A 17,830-nucleotide genomic window follows, 5' to 3' on the forward strand; every position below is an offset into this window, starting at 1 on the left:
CCTGAACGACTGTCTTCAACCGTAGTATTCCCCTCTGGGACCCGCTCTTTGGGGCCCCATAGCACTTCCACACCTTATCACCAGCCAACACCTTAGAGTCCATGTGCCTATCAGCCTAGCAGCCGATCTGGGGTGCAGCGCAGAATCTGAGAGGGGAGGCTTGCACCACTGGGGATGCCCTGAGCTGGGACCCAGCCCTGCAGTGGGGTTCCGGTGCTGAGACTGAGGAGGAGTCGGGGGGGCAGTGCTAGAGCTCTGGGAGGCTGGGTGAGGGAGTGGAAGGATACAGAGAGTAAAGAGAGGCCTGAAATCTCATGTTATTGACTCACCCATTTGGGGTGAATGGGCTCTGTCTGTCAATAGCTCCCAGAAACTGCCCCTGACTTCGTCCCACGGGTGGAGTATAGCTCCTCCCTCAGGGACAGTGTGGGGCCTTGGGGAGGAAGGCCCTGAGCTCCTATGCCCGGCAGCAGCGACAGGGATGGCAGCTATGCCTGATAAATCCCCCAGCCCAGTCCTCGGACTCTCTAATCTTTAGGGCCCCACCTCTGCCCTATCCTGGTTACCCTCTTCCCCCCACCCATTGATTCTCTCCTCAGAATATGCCAGAGCTGTGAAGGCCATGGAGAGTACCAAGGCACTCCCATGTTTACAAAGAGAGAAATTGAAGCCCCAAGAGGGGAGGGGACCTGCATGGGGTCCCTCGGGGGCAAACAAGAGCACTGTACCTGGAGTTCAGAGCATGGCTCTGCTCCTAGCATGCTGTGTGGTCTTGAGGAAGTCACAGGCTCTCTCTGGTCTGCTTCTGTGAAATGGGAGGAAAATGAAAGTGTTGCCCCACACATGTGGCGGACCCCACGCATACGGCGTTGCTGCTGTTGGGCAGATGTGTTTGCTTTAACAGCAGGACTTAATACAAGATGGCTGGGTGTGCAGTCTCTAGTTGGCCACGGGCCTTACCGCTCCCAAATATGCATTGCGCCTTTCATACACAGAGTTTCCTGCTTGGCTCCTGAAGGAATCTGAGCAATCCCAAGAGGAACTCCCTATACAAAACATGTCCTGTCACCCCCACTCTTAAGAGGATGTAAGCAGGAGACCAAAACATTGCCTGCACCTCCCTCTCCCCCACGGCACAGAAGAAGGGGCAAGAAGTGGAATCAATGCTGTTTCTCACCCACTCCCCAAGTTCCCAGAACCTTTGGAGGTCGTCAGGGGTGAGGGTTCTCAGGACCACCTCAGGAGGTCCTGGTGTGACCAGACGGTTTGGGGAGCATCAGTCTCCACCCATGTCTCACACACAAGACCCTGTGCATTTCTCAGTGAAGGTAAATTTAAACATGACTTGAAGGGGCTTTCTGAGACTTTGAAGAGTTCTGGAAATGAGTGTTTCCTTGTCATTATCAGAGCCAGGGCTGGAAGCCAGTGGAGACCAGGTGGGTTCTTATTACTGTGATGGTGTGGATGGTGGTGGCGGGAGGGGGGACAGCCACCATTTCCTGAGCATCCTCCTTGCACCAGGTGCTATGCCAAGCCCTGGAACAAAACATCACCTCCTTCAGCTCTCAGCTCCCTCTGATGGGGGCATAATTGCCCTTATTTAGCGGATGAGGAAAGTAAGCTACCTACAGGGCCACGCAGCTATGAGGTTGAAGCATGTAAAGTGCCATTTTTGTAGGTCAAAAATGGTCAAATGTTGGCAATTTTAATATGGTTTAACCTAACAGGGAAGGATAGAGCTGGGATCAAACAGAATTGTCTAAACTTCAAGTCTATGCGGTTTTTCATCTGTGTGTGTGTTTTGTTTTTATTGTCTGCCTGCTGGTTGTAGAAAATTTAAACATCAAGAAAAAAACAAGGAAAACCCTCCCAAACTCAGAGATAATAACCCATGGGGGGACAAATTCTATCAAGTTCTCTCTCCAGGCAGCTGTACATGGGAAATGGTTGGTGTTTGTTGCTAAAACAGTGAGCAGTTGGGTGCATTGTAATCATTGAATTCTGGCCCCCAGACGAAGAGTGTGATTATTTTTCCCATTCAACAGAGAGAAGTCAAAGAACAGATAGTGTAGGTAAAGGCACAGGCTTCGGAGCAGATCATCTGGGCTTTAATCTGGCCGGGAGAGCTTGGGCAGGTTACTTAACTCCTCTGTGGCTCAGTTTTCACATCTGTGAAATGGTGATAATAGCACCGACCTTGAAGGGTGGCTGGGAGAAGGAAGCAGGCTGGTCTGTATGATGTGATTAAAACCAGGGTGCTGGGGGGGGCAGGGGCAGCTGGCTGGAAAGCACGTGACTCTTGATCTCAGGGTGGTGAGTTCAAGCCTCGCATTGGGCATAGAAATTACTTTAAAAAACAACAACAACAGTGTTGCTACACGGGAAACACTTAATAAATATAGGCTTTAGTTCAGAGACTTTAAATAACTAGATGAAGCCACACATCTAGAAAGTTCCAGATTCCTGATTTCAAACCCAAGTCTGTCAAGCCACTTCCCATTTTTCAAACTTGGAATTGAATTAAAGCATCTACCTTTTCCCTTTCGCATGACCTCTCCCGGCTGTTAGGCAGGTCTCTCGCACTCACCTGCCGCAGCAGCCCCTGAACAGGGTCCAAGGCTGGAAAAGGGGAGGGTCCCTCAGATGGCCCTGGTGCTTTCTGCCAGCCCACTGGGTCCCTCTCAGCAAGGGACAAAGGAAAAGAACTGCTTTATGCAAAGGTAATTTGGTTCTTACCAAAGAACCTGTGAGTCTCCTTCTGCCCCTCTTTTCTGGGCTGAGTCATCGGCTTCCATAATCTTACTTTCTCATGCACATGATCAGGTTAAAATCTGCTCCCCAAGAGCCACAGTGATAATATTTACTTGATGTCAACTGTGTGCCAAGCACTGCTTCAGATGTTTTATCCATGTTCGTATTGTTAAGTTTGATGATAACGGTAATTGCCACAATTACTGAGCACTCACTATGGGCCAGGCCCTGCCTTTGTGTTTCACCAGCATTAGCTCATTGTATCCTTACCTCAACCCTGCCTGGTATGCACTGCCCCCATTATTCAGATGAGAAGACTCAGGCTCATAGAGGCAAACTAACTTGCCCAAGCACTCTTTAATGATCCCTTCCAGCTGCCGTCCCGTAAATTCCTACAGAATGTATGTAAATTCTAATTCTGTAAGCTCTATAAATTCTGATTTCTGATTTCTAACTTTCTATCTTGTCTGCTTCTCTTGCTCCTTCTCCATATTTGCTCCTGGGCAGTCTTCCAGGATGTGACCATCATGGCGGCCCTTGGCTTTGGCTTCCTCAACTTGTCTTTGCGGAGATATGGCTGGAGCAGCGTGGCCTTCAACCTCTTTTTGCTGGCCCTAGGGGTGCAGTGGGCAGTCTTGATGGATGGCTTTTTGGATCAGCACTTCCAGAACAAGGTGGTCATCAAACTGTCCAGGTAACCAGATGACAGCTATATCATCTCTTGGGTCCTTGAGGGTATGGGCCCCAAGAGGGCTGGTTCTAGAAGAGCTGGGAAGTCCCCTCGAAACCATGCAATATTGAGGATATCTGCTAACAAATTATTCACTGTTTATCTAAAATTCAAATTGCATTGGGAATCCTATATTTTATCTGACAACCCTGGGCCCCGATCTCCAGCCCTCTCTAAGTTCTTTCTTTATTATTGAGTATTATATTATAAAGTTACACAAGCAATATGGGTTCAAAGAAAAATTAATAGAGATTACAGAAAAGAAATAGAAATGTCACAGTCTCTTGAAAACAAAGAAGTACTCTTAGTCCTCAAATGTCAGTGAACAAGAAATAGCCATGCCTTTAAATGACCTTTGATCCATTTAAATGCATACATATGAAATTCTAAAAACTAATAACATTAACCATGTTGCTAGTGGAAGGTGATGGTTATTGATTAGGAAGGAGCACAAAAGAACCTTATGAGGCACAGTAAATGTTCTCTGTGTTATCCTCGGTAATGGTTACACAAGGGGATAGATATCTATATTCATCAAGCTGTACACTTTTTTTTTTAAAAGGCATTAGCATGGGACACCTGGCTGGCTGAGTTGGTAGAGTGTGCAGTCCTTGATCTCAGGGGCGTGAGTTTAAGCCGCATGTTGGGCATGGAACCTACCTAAAAAAAAAAAAAGACAAAAAATTTTTAAAAAATAATAAAAAAAAAGCATTGGCATTTGACAGGAGAAACTCGGTAAAAGTTACCTTGTACAGTGTTTTTGCTCTTATCCAACTCCGAATCTCTGTCCTGCCCAGTTGATGGTAAATCCCATCTTAGGCATCTGGGGGAACGGTCACCTCTCCAGGTCACTCCATCCATCCCTCTGAAACCTGCTAAACCTCTGGGCACTGCCGTTGACCATCTCCCCACGAGCCAGGCACAGTGCCAGGCAGTGCACAAACATTATTTTGTTTAACGCTTCCAGTAGGGGTCTGACTAGTGGACAGGCAAGGAAGTAGAGGCTCAGAGAACATAAAGCATTTGCCAAGGGTCACACGGCTAAGTGGTGGCAATGGTTTTAGCATTTTATTATCTGCAACCCCTTCCCACACCCTCCAGGGTGGTTATGACATGAACCATAGACAAGTCAGTTCCCTATTGGCCCTGAAAAAAACCTGCCACATTTTTTCTTCTAACAAGTTTTAGAGCTAATCCCCATGGGGATTCGATACCCACTCCTCCACCCCCACAGCCAAAAAACAGCTGGGAAGAGGCAAAGGTTACTGTCTGAAAGAATTCTGACAGTGGTGGCCCCGGTCCGGCCTTTCTGCTGCCTTGGCTTAATGTCTCACAAACCTTCAGCCTCTTGCCCCTTTATGTGCAGGCCTAACTGGGCTGTTCCTTCTAAGGTACCTCGCCCACAGCAGCCAACTTGTTTTTGACTCAGTCCAGGAAGACAAGAAGAGGCCATTGGCAGCCTGAGTGAGCTCCCCTGCCCCACCCTTGACAGCCTGGATCCTCCCAGCTGTGACCCCCACTGGGACTGGCTTCACAGATTTGAACAATGAGCTCCTTCCTGACCTTTCCAAGGACCTGGATGGTTCAGGGGGCGGTGCCCAGGCCTGCCTGCTGACAGGATCCTCCCTTTCTCCCTTGGCCTCACCCACACTGTGCTGCCTGACTTGGCACGGAATTGACTTGAATCACTGATGACCAGTCCCTTTGGGGCAGGGGCCTGTCCTGCTCAGCTTTGTCCTTCATTTGCCTCCTGCAGTAATTACTTCCTAAATGGTTATTGGAACCAAAATGAAAATAAAAGGAACCCTGAAAGTTGTGATATTTTTAACACTGTATTTTGAGAGGTTCAGGAGGGCTCCCTTGGAGGATAAGTAGCCATAAGCAACCCTCTTACTGTGCCTGACACATATTAACTCACTTTACCCTTATGACAGCTTCACAGGCCTGGCCTCCACCTTACAAATGAGGATACTGAGGCAAAGAGTGGTTCAGTAATTTGCCCAAGATCACACAGCCAGGAAGGGTGTCCAACCTAGGCTGGCTGGATTGGAGACTGCACTCCTGAACACTGCACTTCACAGTCTCAACAACTCCCCAGCACCGACCGGCCCCTAGGGTCTGACATCCTACCACAGCACACATCTCTTGAATTAGACCCTTGCCAATTAAGTGAACACTCACCAAAAGACATGGCCAGTCACAATGAAATTTTGTCTAACTCCTGTTCTAAATAACTCCCGATCCCTAAGAGACTCCTTCTCCAGGCCCTTGGCCCTCTGCTGATTGTCCCTCTGAAGTCCTTGGGCCTTAAGCAAGGTACTACGTTGGCAGCAAATGCTGGGGAGGCTGTGTCCAGACTCCAGAACACAAGCTTTAGATCCAGGCTGACTGGGTTTGGACCTCACATTTGTCATTAGCTAATGTTAAGGCCAAAAGAGTTGCCTCTTCTAGTCTCAGTGTCCTTTTCTGTAATGTAGAGGTACTGAATGGTACCCTCCATTTCTAGAGGGCCACTTAGAAGATTAAAACTTAAATGAGGTGGTGTAGTTGTAAGCCTGTTATACATAATGCTTAACAAATTATCATTATTTTGTAGTGGTGGTTGTAGCATCAGGGAGGGGAGTTGGTCTCAGAGCAAGGTGCCTGGAGAGAGTGGGTTGGTTTAACCACCATGATTATTCTGCTCATCGCCACCTCCCCCAGGAAGCCCTCCCTGATGAGTCCAGTACACACTGCTCTCTCCCTCCACGGAACCCCTCTAGCCATGTAATATCATGGATAGTCTTAGCAGACAGACTCACAATGTCAGCCCCATCTCCACAGCTGGATCATAAGTGCCTTGAAAATGAACTGTTTTCTCCTAAATCCCCATACTGAGCTAGCTCATTTGTCAAGGGAAGGAAGGAATCAGCAGTAGTAGTAATAATGTGGGCTTCTACTCCTGAATTAGTTCTTTGTGCCAATCACAGAGCTGGACACACAAGCACAGATATTCCTTCTAATCCCCACAGATAAATATTATCATCACTCCTATTTTACAGATGAAGAAACAGGCTCAGTGAGATTAAATAGTTGCTCAAGTGAAAAAGCTGGGACTGGAAGCAGGCTTGTCCTACTTCTAAACTGTCTCTTTCCATGACCAAGGAGACGGAGGCGGGTGGCTGAATGTCTGGCAGGCCAGCAGGTGAAGAGCGCCCTCTATTGAGCATCTTTGTGAGATGCAGACAGAAGAGAAGCCATGGGCAGAACCCCAGTTGTCAGACACTAGAAGGGGGTCTTCAGGGTACAATCAGCCTCTGTAAGTGACCATGATATTCCTACGAGAAATTCAGAATGGCCCCAGTGTGAAGGAGTATGTGAAGATCAATTTCTCCTTCTGATGCCACCCTGATGGGGGAAGAAGCCCATGGAGACCCCAGATGGGGCAGCATCAGTTCCCATGAGGGTGGAATCTTGTCTCCTTCTTCTCCTACCGTGTCCCTAGTTTTTTAGACAGTGCCAGGGTTGTTGAATGAGTGAATGAATGAATAATGAACGAGAGGATCCTTTTCGGTCATTCCTGTCTCTCTCTCCCCCAGAATTAAGCTAGCCACCATGAGTGCTATGTCTGTGCTCATCTCAGTGGGTGCCGTGCTGGGGAAGACCAACCTGTTGCAGCTGACACTGATGGCACTGGTGGAGGTGACAGTCTTTGTCACAATGATGATGATTGACAGGCACTACCTCAATGTGAGTCACGGTGCTGTGAGGAGGGGACTTTCGGGAGGAGGGGTGTGGAAGTGGACGGGTGTGGGTACTACCTCCATTTGGTGGAGTTTCTGGGATTTAAAAATTATGAAGACAGACCCAGATGGGGTTCCAAAATTGTGATCTATGCTAAGTGTTTAAATATAGCAACCTAATGGTTTTAACTGGTGGTGGTGCAGTCACTCGTGATGACAAGGTCTAAGGTTTGACAGGGCATATGGGTGGCAGAAGTCTAATGTTGGCAAGTTGTTAGAAGAGACAGGGTCAAGGAACAGAGAGAGAGAGAGTTGGATGAATCAAGATGATGACTTGGAGGAGTGATGGAGAGAAAGATGGTAAGGCAGGTGCTGAAATCCTTAGAGACCAAGAGGCAGGTGGATAATCAGCAAGGAGTGTAGTCTGCCAGTGCATCCTTCAAGGGTGCTGGAGATATTTGGGGAGGGAAAAGGAACAATGGTCTAGGGGCGCCTGGGTGGCTCAGTCGTTAAACATTTGCCTTCGGCTCAGGTCATGATCCCAGGGTCCTGGGATTGAGCCCTGCATCAGGCTCCCTGCTCAGCGGGAAGCCTGCTTCTCCCCTCTCTCTCTCTCCTCTGGCTTGTGTACCCTCTCTCGCTGTCTCTCTGTCAAATAAATAAGTATCTCTCTGTCAAATCTTTTTAAAAAAAGGGACAATGGTCTAGAAGCCTAGATTTGAAGTTCTTATTATTTACTAATTTTTGGTTATTTTCTTCTGTCTATATGACTTTATTTTAACCCCTAACTAGTTCAGCGTATATTTTCTATAAACAAGGGCATTCTTGGAGCACCTGGGTCATTCAGTTGGTGAGGCATCTGCAGTCCACTTGGGTCATGATCCTGGGGTCCTGGGATTGAGCTCCATGTAGGGATTCCTGCTCAGCGGGGAGCCTGCTTCTCCCTCTCCCTTTGTCTGCCGCTCTCCCTGCTTGTGCTCTCTCTCCCTCTCTCTCTGTCAAATGATTAAATAAAACCTTAAAAAAAAAAAACCAAGGGCATTCTTTTACATAATCATCATTTAATTAACAAACCTTGGAAATTAATATTGACATAATATTATTACCTTATTCAAATTTCACCAATTTTCCCAATAATATCCTCTTACAGCAATATATATATATACACATATGTGTATATATATATATATATATATATATCTTTTTGGTCCATCACACTTTGCATTCAGTTCTCATGCCTCCTTAAACTTTTTCAATCTGGAAGTTTCTTTGTTTTTCTTGATATTTCATGAACTTGATGTGTTTTGAGGTTACAAGCCAGTTATTTTGTAGGATGTGGGTTTGTCTACTGTTTCCTCATGATTAGCTGGAAGGTGTGCATTTTTTGGCAGGAATTACACAGAAGAAGTGATGTTGTGTCCTTCTCAGTGCATGTATCAAGAGACACATGTTGTCCATTGGGCCCATTACTGAGGATGTTAATTCTGGTCATCTGTTAAGATGTCCAGGCTTTTCCATTGTAAAATTACTATTTTCCCCTTTGTAATTAATAAGCATTGTGTGAGGGAGACAATTGTCTGTCAAATCCTGTTTCTTATCAAACTTTCACCCACTGACTTTAGCATCTGTTGTTTTTTGTTTTTTGCCTGAATCAATTAGATGATTGTCAATATTGGTTTTCTTTCTTTTTTTTTTTTGGTGGTGGTGGGGGGTACCTGGGTGGCTCAGTTGGTTAGGCATCTGACTTTGGCTCAATCATGATCTCAGGGTGCCGGGGAAAAATCCCCACATTGGGCTCCCAACTAAGCAGGGAGTCAGCTTTTCCCTCTTCCTCCGCCCCTCCCCCTGCTCATGCTCTCTCTCTCTCTCTCTCTCTCTCAAACAAAGAAAGAAAATCTTTAAAAAAAAAAAAAAGAAAGAAAAAGATGTTATTTTTAATTAGTCTCTACAACCAACATAGGGCTCAAACCTACAACTACCAGAACAATAGTCGCATGCTCTAGGGACTTAGCCAACCAGGCGCAGAAAACCAACCAGGTTTTCTAATTCCATCTTCCCCTCCACAACCATTAGTTAGCATTCCGCTGTAAGAAAGAACTTACTTTTCTTCTCCATTCAGGCATGCATGCACTAATTCATTCATTCATTCCTTCATTCATTCATTTCACTATGGGCTCACGGAGTCACCCAGACATACTTTCATTTTTTGCTTTTTCTCTCTGCTTACCATAAGGGCTAACTGCAACTCCTTGGTTTGAAGGAAGAAAACTGCACTGCAGCTTTATTTAGGCAGAGAGCGGGCAGGAATAGCAGCCAGCAATCGCAGCCAGACTCAGGACTGGAATTGCTTATGAGAAGTCTTTAAAATCCCAGGTAGTTCAAGCTCTCCATCTTTTGTTCTATTCCTCTCCCTATATCTAACTTCTGTGCACATCAGCATTCTCTTCAGTGGAGAACATGTTCTCTCCCACCCCTTTCGTTTCTGGGATTCTAACTCCCAGATCCTGCGGAAAACAACGCTCTTCCCTATCAGCTGGTCCCAGTTCTACGGTCCAGTAAGAAAGAACCTGATTGGCTCACGCCGCCACGTGTCTGCTTTGGTCCAATCAGCTGCAGCAAGCGTGAGGGCGGGGTCATGCGGTGAACACGTGGCAAGAGGTAAATTCCCAGAGTTGAACCTGTCGCTGCAGGCGGTGCATGGTAAATGTTTTCCTACTTTAAAAGGCCGCAGTGATGCAAAGCCATCTATCTCCTCTCTTTGCGGCTTTGACTTTCTAGTTTAGTTGGTGCAGGGGAGCGTTCAACCCTGATTTTGAGGGTTGGCTGCTTCACTTCAAGACGTCAGTTCAGCCGGTGTTTATTGAGTGGAAAGGCTCGGGGGGAAACCGTAGACAGCAATCAGAGCTCTTTCAGTGGTGGCAACTCCAGAAACGAGTTCAGGGCTCCACGTCAATCGTCCCCACGTGTGTTTCCTGGATTCCGGGAGGGGACCTCGAACATGAAAAATGCAAGATTACAGGCAACTTCATTTTCATGTATGCCTGAAATGTGTGAATGTATCCTTCCCATTCATTCATTCCTTTCACAGATATTTATCCCGTGCCTATTATGTACCCGGCATCTTTTCTGCAGTGGAAAAATCCAACTGTGATGGACCTTCCATTCCAGAGGGAAAGTTTGCCAATAAGCAATCACATAGGCAAACCATACAGCATGTTAGATAGTGATAAGTATCATAGGGAAAAAATAAAATGAGAAAGGGACTAAGAAGAGTTGAGGGGGGATAAAACGTTAGATAAGGTGGCCAAGGAAGGCTTCCCTAGTAAATAATTTTGAGTTGAGACATGAAGGCAAGGAGTGCACAAGCCAAGTGGTTGTCTGAGCACAGTGGCAGGTCAAGGGCAGCGGGGTGGGAATGGCCTGCCTCTTCCAGGGGTGTTTTATTACCCACACTGCTTAGAATTGTTGGCGCTTGGTGATAATAAAAAGCAGACAGATTTCTAATAGCTTTTATTATTGCTTTAAATTCTCTCCAGACAATGCATACCCTTACTGCCTGCACCCCTGGTGGGCCACTCCTCCACCTTGCATTCCAGGCATTGGAAAGGCCAAAGTGAAGTGAGACTGATATGGAAGCATGCCGATGGGTTTGAGAAAGAGCGAGGAGTGTGTGTCAGGAGTGGAGCAGGAAATGAAGTCAGGGAGGTTAGGGGAGAGCAGGTCACACAGGGTTTACCGGTCATAGCCAGAACACAGACTGAATTGAGCGAGAGAGGAACCATTGGAAAATTCTGAGCAGAGATGGCCGTGAACTGACATAGATGTTGGTAGGGTCACTCTGGTTACTGTGTGGAAAGTAGTTGTACAGGGACAAGGGTGGAAATGGGGAGACCAGTTAGAAGGTTACTGCAATAATTTGGGGGTAGTGATGGTGGGGCTTAAATCAAGGTGGGGTCAGTGAAACCTGATGGTAACAATTCTGCCAATTCTGGATATCTTTTGAAGGCAGAGTTGACAGGACTTGCTAATAGTCCAATAAGTTGTTATTTGATACTAACTTTGATTTTACTAACTTTGATATTCATAAAGCAAAATTAGCCTATGTCAAGAATTTACTAAAGGTGCAAGTTTGGTATTATAACAAGTCTGGCTGCTTCCTGCCACCATGTTTATATCCCTCATCGCTCCATAATTTCTGCTGAAAGGTAGGAAGCAGTGGGGGGTGCACATCCGTGTGACTTTTTGTCTCCCCTAAATAGATCTCAGCCAAAAACGGTGAATAGCTATTGATAAGGCCAACCAGCAACTTCTCTGGAATAAATACGTGGCTGCTCCTAGGTCCCCTCTGGAAAGGGAACTGCTAGGCAGGGGAAGCTCCAAACACCAGTGCCATGATTCCAAGACACACCTCCTGAGCTTAGGTGAAGCTCGGAATCTTCTCCAAGGTACAGGCGGTTGGCGCATGCGCGAAGGCTGCTGGCGCTCACCGCCCTGCTGGCTTTGTTGCAGGTGGACGCCCACGTAAGCATGATGCACATCCACGTGTTTGCGACCTATTTTGGGCTGATGGTGGCCTGGTTTCTCTCGAGGTCTCTGAATGAGAGAGTGGAGCAGGAGAAGACTCAGACAGAAAAGAGGTCCAGTTTGTTTACCATGCTGGGTGAGGACAAGTTGGGGTTGTGGGGGGGTGGGGGTGGGGGGGGTCCCTCCCCGGGAGTGAGTGGGAGGCTCTCCAGTGGCTCTGTGGGAAAATCTTCCTCCTTTACCAACCTGCCTGGGGTGCTTGGAGCCACTCCGTGATGCCTTAGCTCCCCAAGTAGTGTTGGATGGATTTACAATCCCTTCTAGGGCAAGGCTCTTCACTAATATCCACAGGAGATGGGCCACTCCTTACCCTTGAGTTTAAATCAATTTGTCTCATCTTTTTGTCTTCATGTGAAGGGAGGGAACTGGACAACTGGAGAAAGCAGAGGCCAGCTGTGGAGAGAGGGACAGCACGGGGAAGAGAACAGTAGTATAGGCGTTTTCAGGCAGAGCAGCAGCAGAAAGGCAGAAGCTAGGCTGTGGGAGAGGCCAAGAGGAAATCAGGCAGTGAGCTGGACTGTAGGTGACCCAACAACCAGCCATGAGGCCAAATCAAAGTGGCACATCACGTTTTCAGAATATGCATTTGGCCATCACAGGCTGGGCTCGGGAGGCCTAGGGGTTGATGATTTCAACTCTCTGGGCCTTCGTGGTTTTGCCTGTAAAATATGTTAGCTGGGCTCTATCAACTTGGGAATTCAGAGGAGACATGATTTGCCCCAAAAGTCACAGAGCTAAAAAGGGACAAAGCTGAGACTTGCCTGTTCTAGGAAGCCCCTGTAGGCTCAGGGTTTGGGGTAGCAGTGCTGGCTGTGGCCAATGACCCTCTCTGACCCCCAGGAACCCTCTTCTTGTGGATATTCTGGCCGAGTTTCAACTCTGCTCTGTTGGATTCTCCAATAGAAAGGAAGAATGCCGTGTTCAGCACCTACTATGCTCTCGCGGCCAGCACGGTGACAGCCATCTCTGTGTCAGTCTTGGCTCACTCCCAAAGGAAGATCAACATGGTGAGGACGGCCCTGCCCCTCGGGCAACACTCAGGTCTTCTAGGCTGGACAAATATCCATGCCCCCTGTCCCAGAACCAGCCCTGCAGGGTGGGAAACATTACTGTGGGTGACAGAGCTTTTTCTGCAGTGTCTTGGGGTATCAGAAAGGGCACTGGCTTATCAAAATGGGAACTGGAATTTGGAGACTAGGAAATGATCCAAGGCTCTCTGAGGGGAGTGATTAAGTCTATCAGTGTTGACACCAAACAGACCCATGTTTGAACCCTGTTTCTGCTGGTTACCAGCCACCATGAGCAAGAGTCAGCAGAGAAAAGCTAGAATAGAATCAGTCAGGCTCTCTCCTTCCCCTAAGAAATTTCAAGAATGGGATGAATAGAATTGGAGGTAAAGAAGGATGTTATCACCCTAGCTGTGTGACCCTAGTCAAGTGCCTTAAACTTTGGGAGCCACAACTAGCTCATGTGTAAAGTGGGAATTAAGAGACAACGCACATGACATGCTCTATGAGGGATATAGCGCTGAGCAAACATTAGCCATATTATCAATGTAGCCAGGAGACTGTGTGAGTTTCGGGGAGAGCGAGAGAGATGGGTGAAAGGATAGAGCTAAAGATGAAACAAGTTTCCATGATGATCAGCTATGAGGCCAGCCAGCCAGAGATGGTAGGGAAAAGTCTAGAGAGACAACAGGACTGAGAGTGGACAGAACATGGCCATGAGCGACAGGTTAAGCACTAGGGGGAGTGGGTGTCTTTCTGGGGGAGCTCCATGGTGGCAGGGAGTCGGATCAGAAAAGGTGGGGACTTCTAGGGAGGCAGGTGTGGCCCGAAACAGGGAAGCCCAGAAGCTGGTCCCAGGCCCCAGAGCCCAGACCTGGTTGGAGTTGAGAGGGCAGAGGGAAGTAGCATGAGAGCAAAGCAAGGCCCCAGTTCTGGAGGAAAAAAGGACACAGTGGAGATGTGACCCAGGAACAAGAGCTAGCTGGTTAAAGCTGGGTAGTAGGACAGGGGGGCATAAGCACCAAATAGTCAATAATAATGATAAAAATAGTAAAAACAATAATAATGGTTTATATTTCTTTTTTTTTAAGATTTTATTTATTTATTTGACAGAGATCACAAGTAGGCAGAGAGGCAGGCGTGGGGTGGGGAGCAGGCTCCCCGCTGAGCAGAGAGCCTGATGCGGGGCTCGATCCCAGGACCCTGGGATCATGACCCGAGCCAAAGGCAGAGGCTTTACCCCTCTGAGCCACCCAGGCGCCCTGGCTTATATTTCTTGAGCCCTTGAGCCAGAGTCTTCCGTGTGGTAACTTATTTAGTTTTACAATAGTGGTATTAAGCAGGTACGATCAAAACCCTGTTCTTCTAGTGGGAAAGTTGAAGCATGAATGGCTCAATGCCCAAGGACACGTCGCTAACAGGTGTGAGGGTGGCTAGGATACACTTTCAAGTTCAGTGCCTCCTCATCAGGGTGACTGCTCCCTGAGCCTGAGAAGTGGCATAAGATAAGACCATTGATGAAGGTCATGTAGTCTCAGCAGAGAGGAGGGGATGGTTTCAGGATAAGTGAAGGAGGGAAGACATCACAGTGTCGCTGGTTACCAGCTTACGGAGTGACCCTGGGCAAGATGCTGTCCTCTCGGGGCTCCTGGGTGGCTCAGTGGGTTAAAGCCTCTGCCTTCAGCTCGGGTCATGATCCCAGGGTCCTGGGATTGAGCCCCGCATCGGGCTCTCTGCTCAGTGGGGAGCCTGCTTCCTCCTCTCTCTCTGCCTGCCTCTCTGCCTACTTGTGATCTCTATCAAATAAATAAATAAAATCTTAAAAAACAAAAGAATTTAAAAAAAAAAGATGCTCTCCTCTCTGGACCTCGCTTCATTTGCCCACAAGCTGTTTCTCTGCAGACTCATATCCACAATGCGGTACTGGCTGGAGGTGTGGCTGTGGGCGCCTCATGTCATCTGATCGCTTCGCCTTGGCTTGCCATGGTGCTGGGCTTTATGGCTGGACTGATCTCCATCGGGGGAGCCCTGTGCCTGCCGGTAAGGAGCTGGGCATCTGACACCTGATTTGGCTTAGACCTGCAGGGCCCTGGGAGCATGGTGGGCCGTCATGTGGTGCCACGCGCTGCAGTAGGCCGGCATTGGCACCTTCTCAGGCAGCCTTCGGAGCTTGGGTGAGGGGCCCCCCTCCCAGGCCATACTGTGTATTTGTTAGGATCTTGGGAGCAAGGAGCAGAACCTGTTCAACTTTGCTCAGGCACAAGCGGGAATACTATAAGGCTGATGGGGTGTGACAGAACCCAAGGACAGGGATGCTGCTGGGAACCCAGGAATGGTTGACACCAGGGACAGGAATGTGTGGGGAGCCCAAGCAGTCCCTGCTCTTCTTTCTTTGCTTTTCCTGAGTATCTGCTTTATTCCCATTCTGTAGACTTCCTTCCCCTTCTCCTCATGCTCTACATGGTGGAATGTAGTCTTGCTCTTTAGGAGAGCAGCTAGATGGAATTTCTTGGCTCCGTTCCCAAGTGTTCTGGAGAAGGGACTCATGGGTTTAGTTTGGACAGGGTGTTTATCTTTGGCTGGGAGTGTTGGGGACGGGACATAACGTACATATATGGCTGCTGTCCATGAGCCACGTGAATGAGGGTGGGAGGGGCAGCAGCCAGAAAGGGATGCTGGGCTAACCGAGGTCATGCCCACTTCTGATTGTTTGGTTCTTCTGAGTGGATGGACTTTTCCTCCTTCAACATCCAGCAAGTACTGATAATACCAGCATACCCCACAATAACCAATTTGTTATAAAACACTTAGAAGAGAAATAATTTCAGAGCAGCAACTCTTTGTAGGTTTGAAGCCTTGGTAGAAGAGAAAGGAGGAGACTTTTGGATGGCTCAAGAAACTGAATTTGGATGAATAATGGGTATTCAAGGAGGCAATTGCAATCCAAAATAGGGGAAACTGTACTAACAGTCTCATCTGACCAGTGATGGGGCAGTCTGCTTTTCATATTTGGAATTGCAATGAATGTTTCTTATCTCCTGTGCTTTGAGAACCTATGGTGAAAGGCGGAAGTGTGCAGGGAAACCTGCATAAATTCTCATCAGGCTGGATGTCCATTGCTTTCTTTGTGCCTGTTTCCTTGACTCCATCACTAGGGGAATGGTTCAGAGATGATTCACTCATTCATTCATCTGTCCCTTCATTCATTCATTCACGGATGTTTTAACACGTATCGTGCTTCCCAAGCTATGGTGGTAGTGAGGGCAACAGACCAATAAACATAACACAGCTCCTCTAAGCCAGCCTGAGTTGGATCAGGAAATGCTCCCTGGAGCAGAGGCTGTCTCAGCTGAGTGTTGACAGATGACTGATATCAGGCAGGCAAAGTAAAGGGAAATGTATCCCAGACGGAAGGAGCAGTGTGTTCCATGGCTCAGTGGTGAGAAGAACAGAATGCCCAGGCAGGAAACAGATGCTGCAGCACTGGGCTCACCTGGGAGTGTGGTGGGACCACAGTCCTGAAAGCTGGGAGATACTCAGGTGTGGCTCCTGGGCAGCATGAGGAGTCTGGGTGTTTATTCTGAGACAGTGGGGGACACCAAGGGGGAAACTCACATGTCCTATTTGCATTCGTATCCAAATATGTTGGCTCATGGTCCTCCAGGGAGGCTAAGTGGTGAAGGGAAAGGGTGCTGAAGGCGAGTCCAGAGCGGGGTCAGATTCTTTCCTTCTCGTTAGCCATGGTGTCTTTGGGATGGCAGTTACGTTTAGGCTGGACCAGCGGGTCTCAGTCACCCTCCGGGGACATTTGACAATATCTGCAGACACATTTTGGTTAACACACGGTGTGGGGGCTGCTCCTGGCATATTGAGAGTAGGGCCCAGGCGTGCTGCTGAACATCTTACAGCCTTTTCACAACACAGAAGTATCAGCCCCGCATGTGAGTAGGGCCTGGGCTAGACACAGGTGTGGTCAGGGGGCCAGCAGCATTGGCATCACCTGGAACTTTGTGAGAAATGCAGAATCTCAGGTCCCAGGCCCACTAAACCTGACCCTGCAGTTTCACATGCTCCCCACGTGGTGCAAGTGCACATTCAGGTCTGAGGAGCCATGCTGGAGGGGAGCCCCAAAGCCTGACCCCCGTGGGTGGCCCTGGAGGCCAAGGATCCGTGGAAAGGCTGGAGAGGGGCTATCATTCTTCCATGTACAGCTGCTTATTGGATGTTTGTTCCAGGGATATTTTAACCAGGTGCTGGGGACCCACGACACCTGTGGCGTGCACTACACCTTTGGCTTGCCAGGTCTGCTCGGCGGGATCACCTACATTCTGCTGATCATCTATGAGGTCAACTGGACCACGAAGTCCATGTAGGTGACTTGGTTTATCCCCTTCACACGCAATCCAGCTCAGGAAGAAATGTGCCCCAAGCCATGCTTGAGTTCGGAGCCAGGCACTCAGCAGGCCTTGGCAAATATTTCTCGGCACGTTTAGCGATACGTTCTGCCTAGCCTCTGCCTCTCCAGGCCATGTCTTCTTTCCAAAGAGGACAGCTTGGGTGCTGGTCAAAGGCAGACAGTTGTGAGTCCCTCCCCTCAAACGCAGACAGAGCAAGTTGATGGGGCCCAAGCCAGCTGGGTCTGTGGTTTAACCCCTGGTGGTTTATTTAGGTCATGATGAAGAGCATGTCATGGAGTCACACTCATCTTGACCTCTTGCTAGCTGGGCGTGCTACCTAACCTCTGTGCTACCTAACCACATGGCCTGGTGTGAACGCAGGTCATAACAGGGCCTCCCCTCATAGGGTAGTTGGAGGCTGTTTGAGGCCAGGCCCCTTGTGGTTAAAAGTATTTAATACTTCAATGTAGACGAATGCTAAGCACAGACCATCTTTGAGGCCCAGAGAGAGAAGGAGCTTGGCGAAGGTCTTGTTGTGAGGCAGGAATGTGGGCCTCGGGACTAGGATCAGATCCTGTGTCCTCCAGAGAGTGGACTCCAGTGACTGGTTTGATATACCTTAGCCCTGGCCATCACCTC

The 17,830-nt window shown here is 48.3% G+C and overlaps 1 protein-coding gene across 3 annotated transcripts in view; it reads left to right on the forward strand.

Annotated features, from left to right (window-relative positions):
- The window catches only part of LOC125099264 (RH-like protein), a 37,106-nt gene that overhangs the window by 6,030 nt on the left and 13,246 nt on the right, over nucleotides 1-17,830 (forward strand). Inside the window, exons 2-7 of one of the 3 annotated variants that reach the window (XR_007127073.1) lie at nucleotides 3,259-3,445; nucleotides 7,060-7,210; nucleotides 11,713-11,863; nucleotides 12,628-12,794; nucleotides 14,697-14,834; nucleotides 17,030-17,167. Coding sequence is in view for 2 of the 3 variants with exons in the window: in XM_047728722.1 (XP_047584678.1) it covers nucleotides 3,259-3,445; nucleotides 7,060-7,210; nucleotides 11,713-11,863; nucleotides 12,628-12,794; nucleotides 14,697-14,834; nucleotides 17,030-17,163 (928 nt within the window). In the remaining variant the exon portion in view is untranslated. The remainder of the gene's footprint in view (nucleotides 1-3,258; nucleotides 3,446-7,059; nucleotides 7,211-11,712; nucleotides 11,864-12,627; nucleotides 12,795-14,696; nucleotides 14,835-17,029; nucleotides 17,168-17,830) is intronic. The other 2 variants (XM_047728722.1, XM_047728724.1) reach the window with 2 other exon arrangements.

Source organism: Lutra lutra, chromosome 4 (assembly GCF_902655055.1).
Source record: "Lutra lutra chromosome 4, mLutLut1.2, whole genome shotgun sequence".
NCBI classification, from domain to species: domain Eukaryota; kingdom Metazoa; phylum Chordata; class Mammalia; order Carnivora; family Mustelidae; genus Lutra; species Lutra lutra.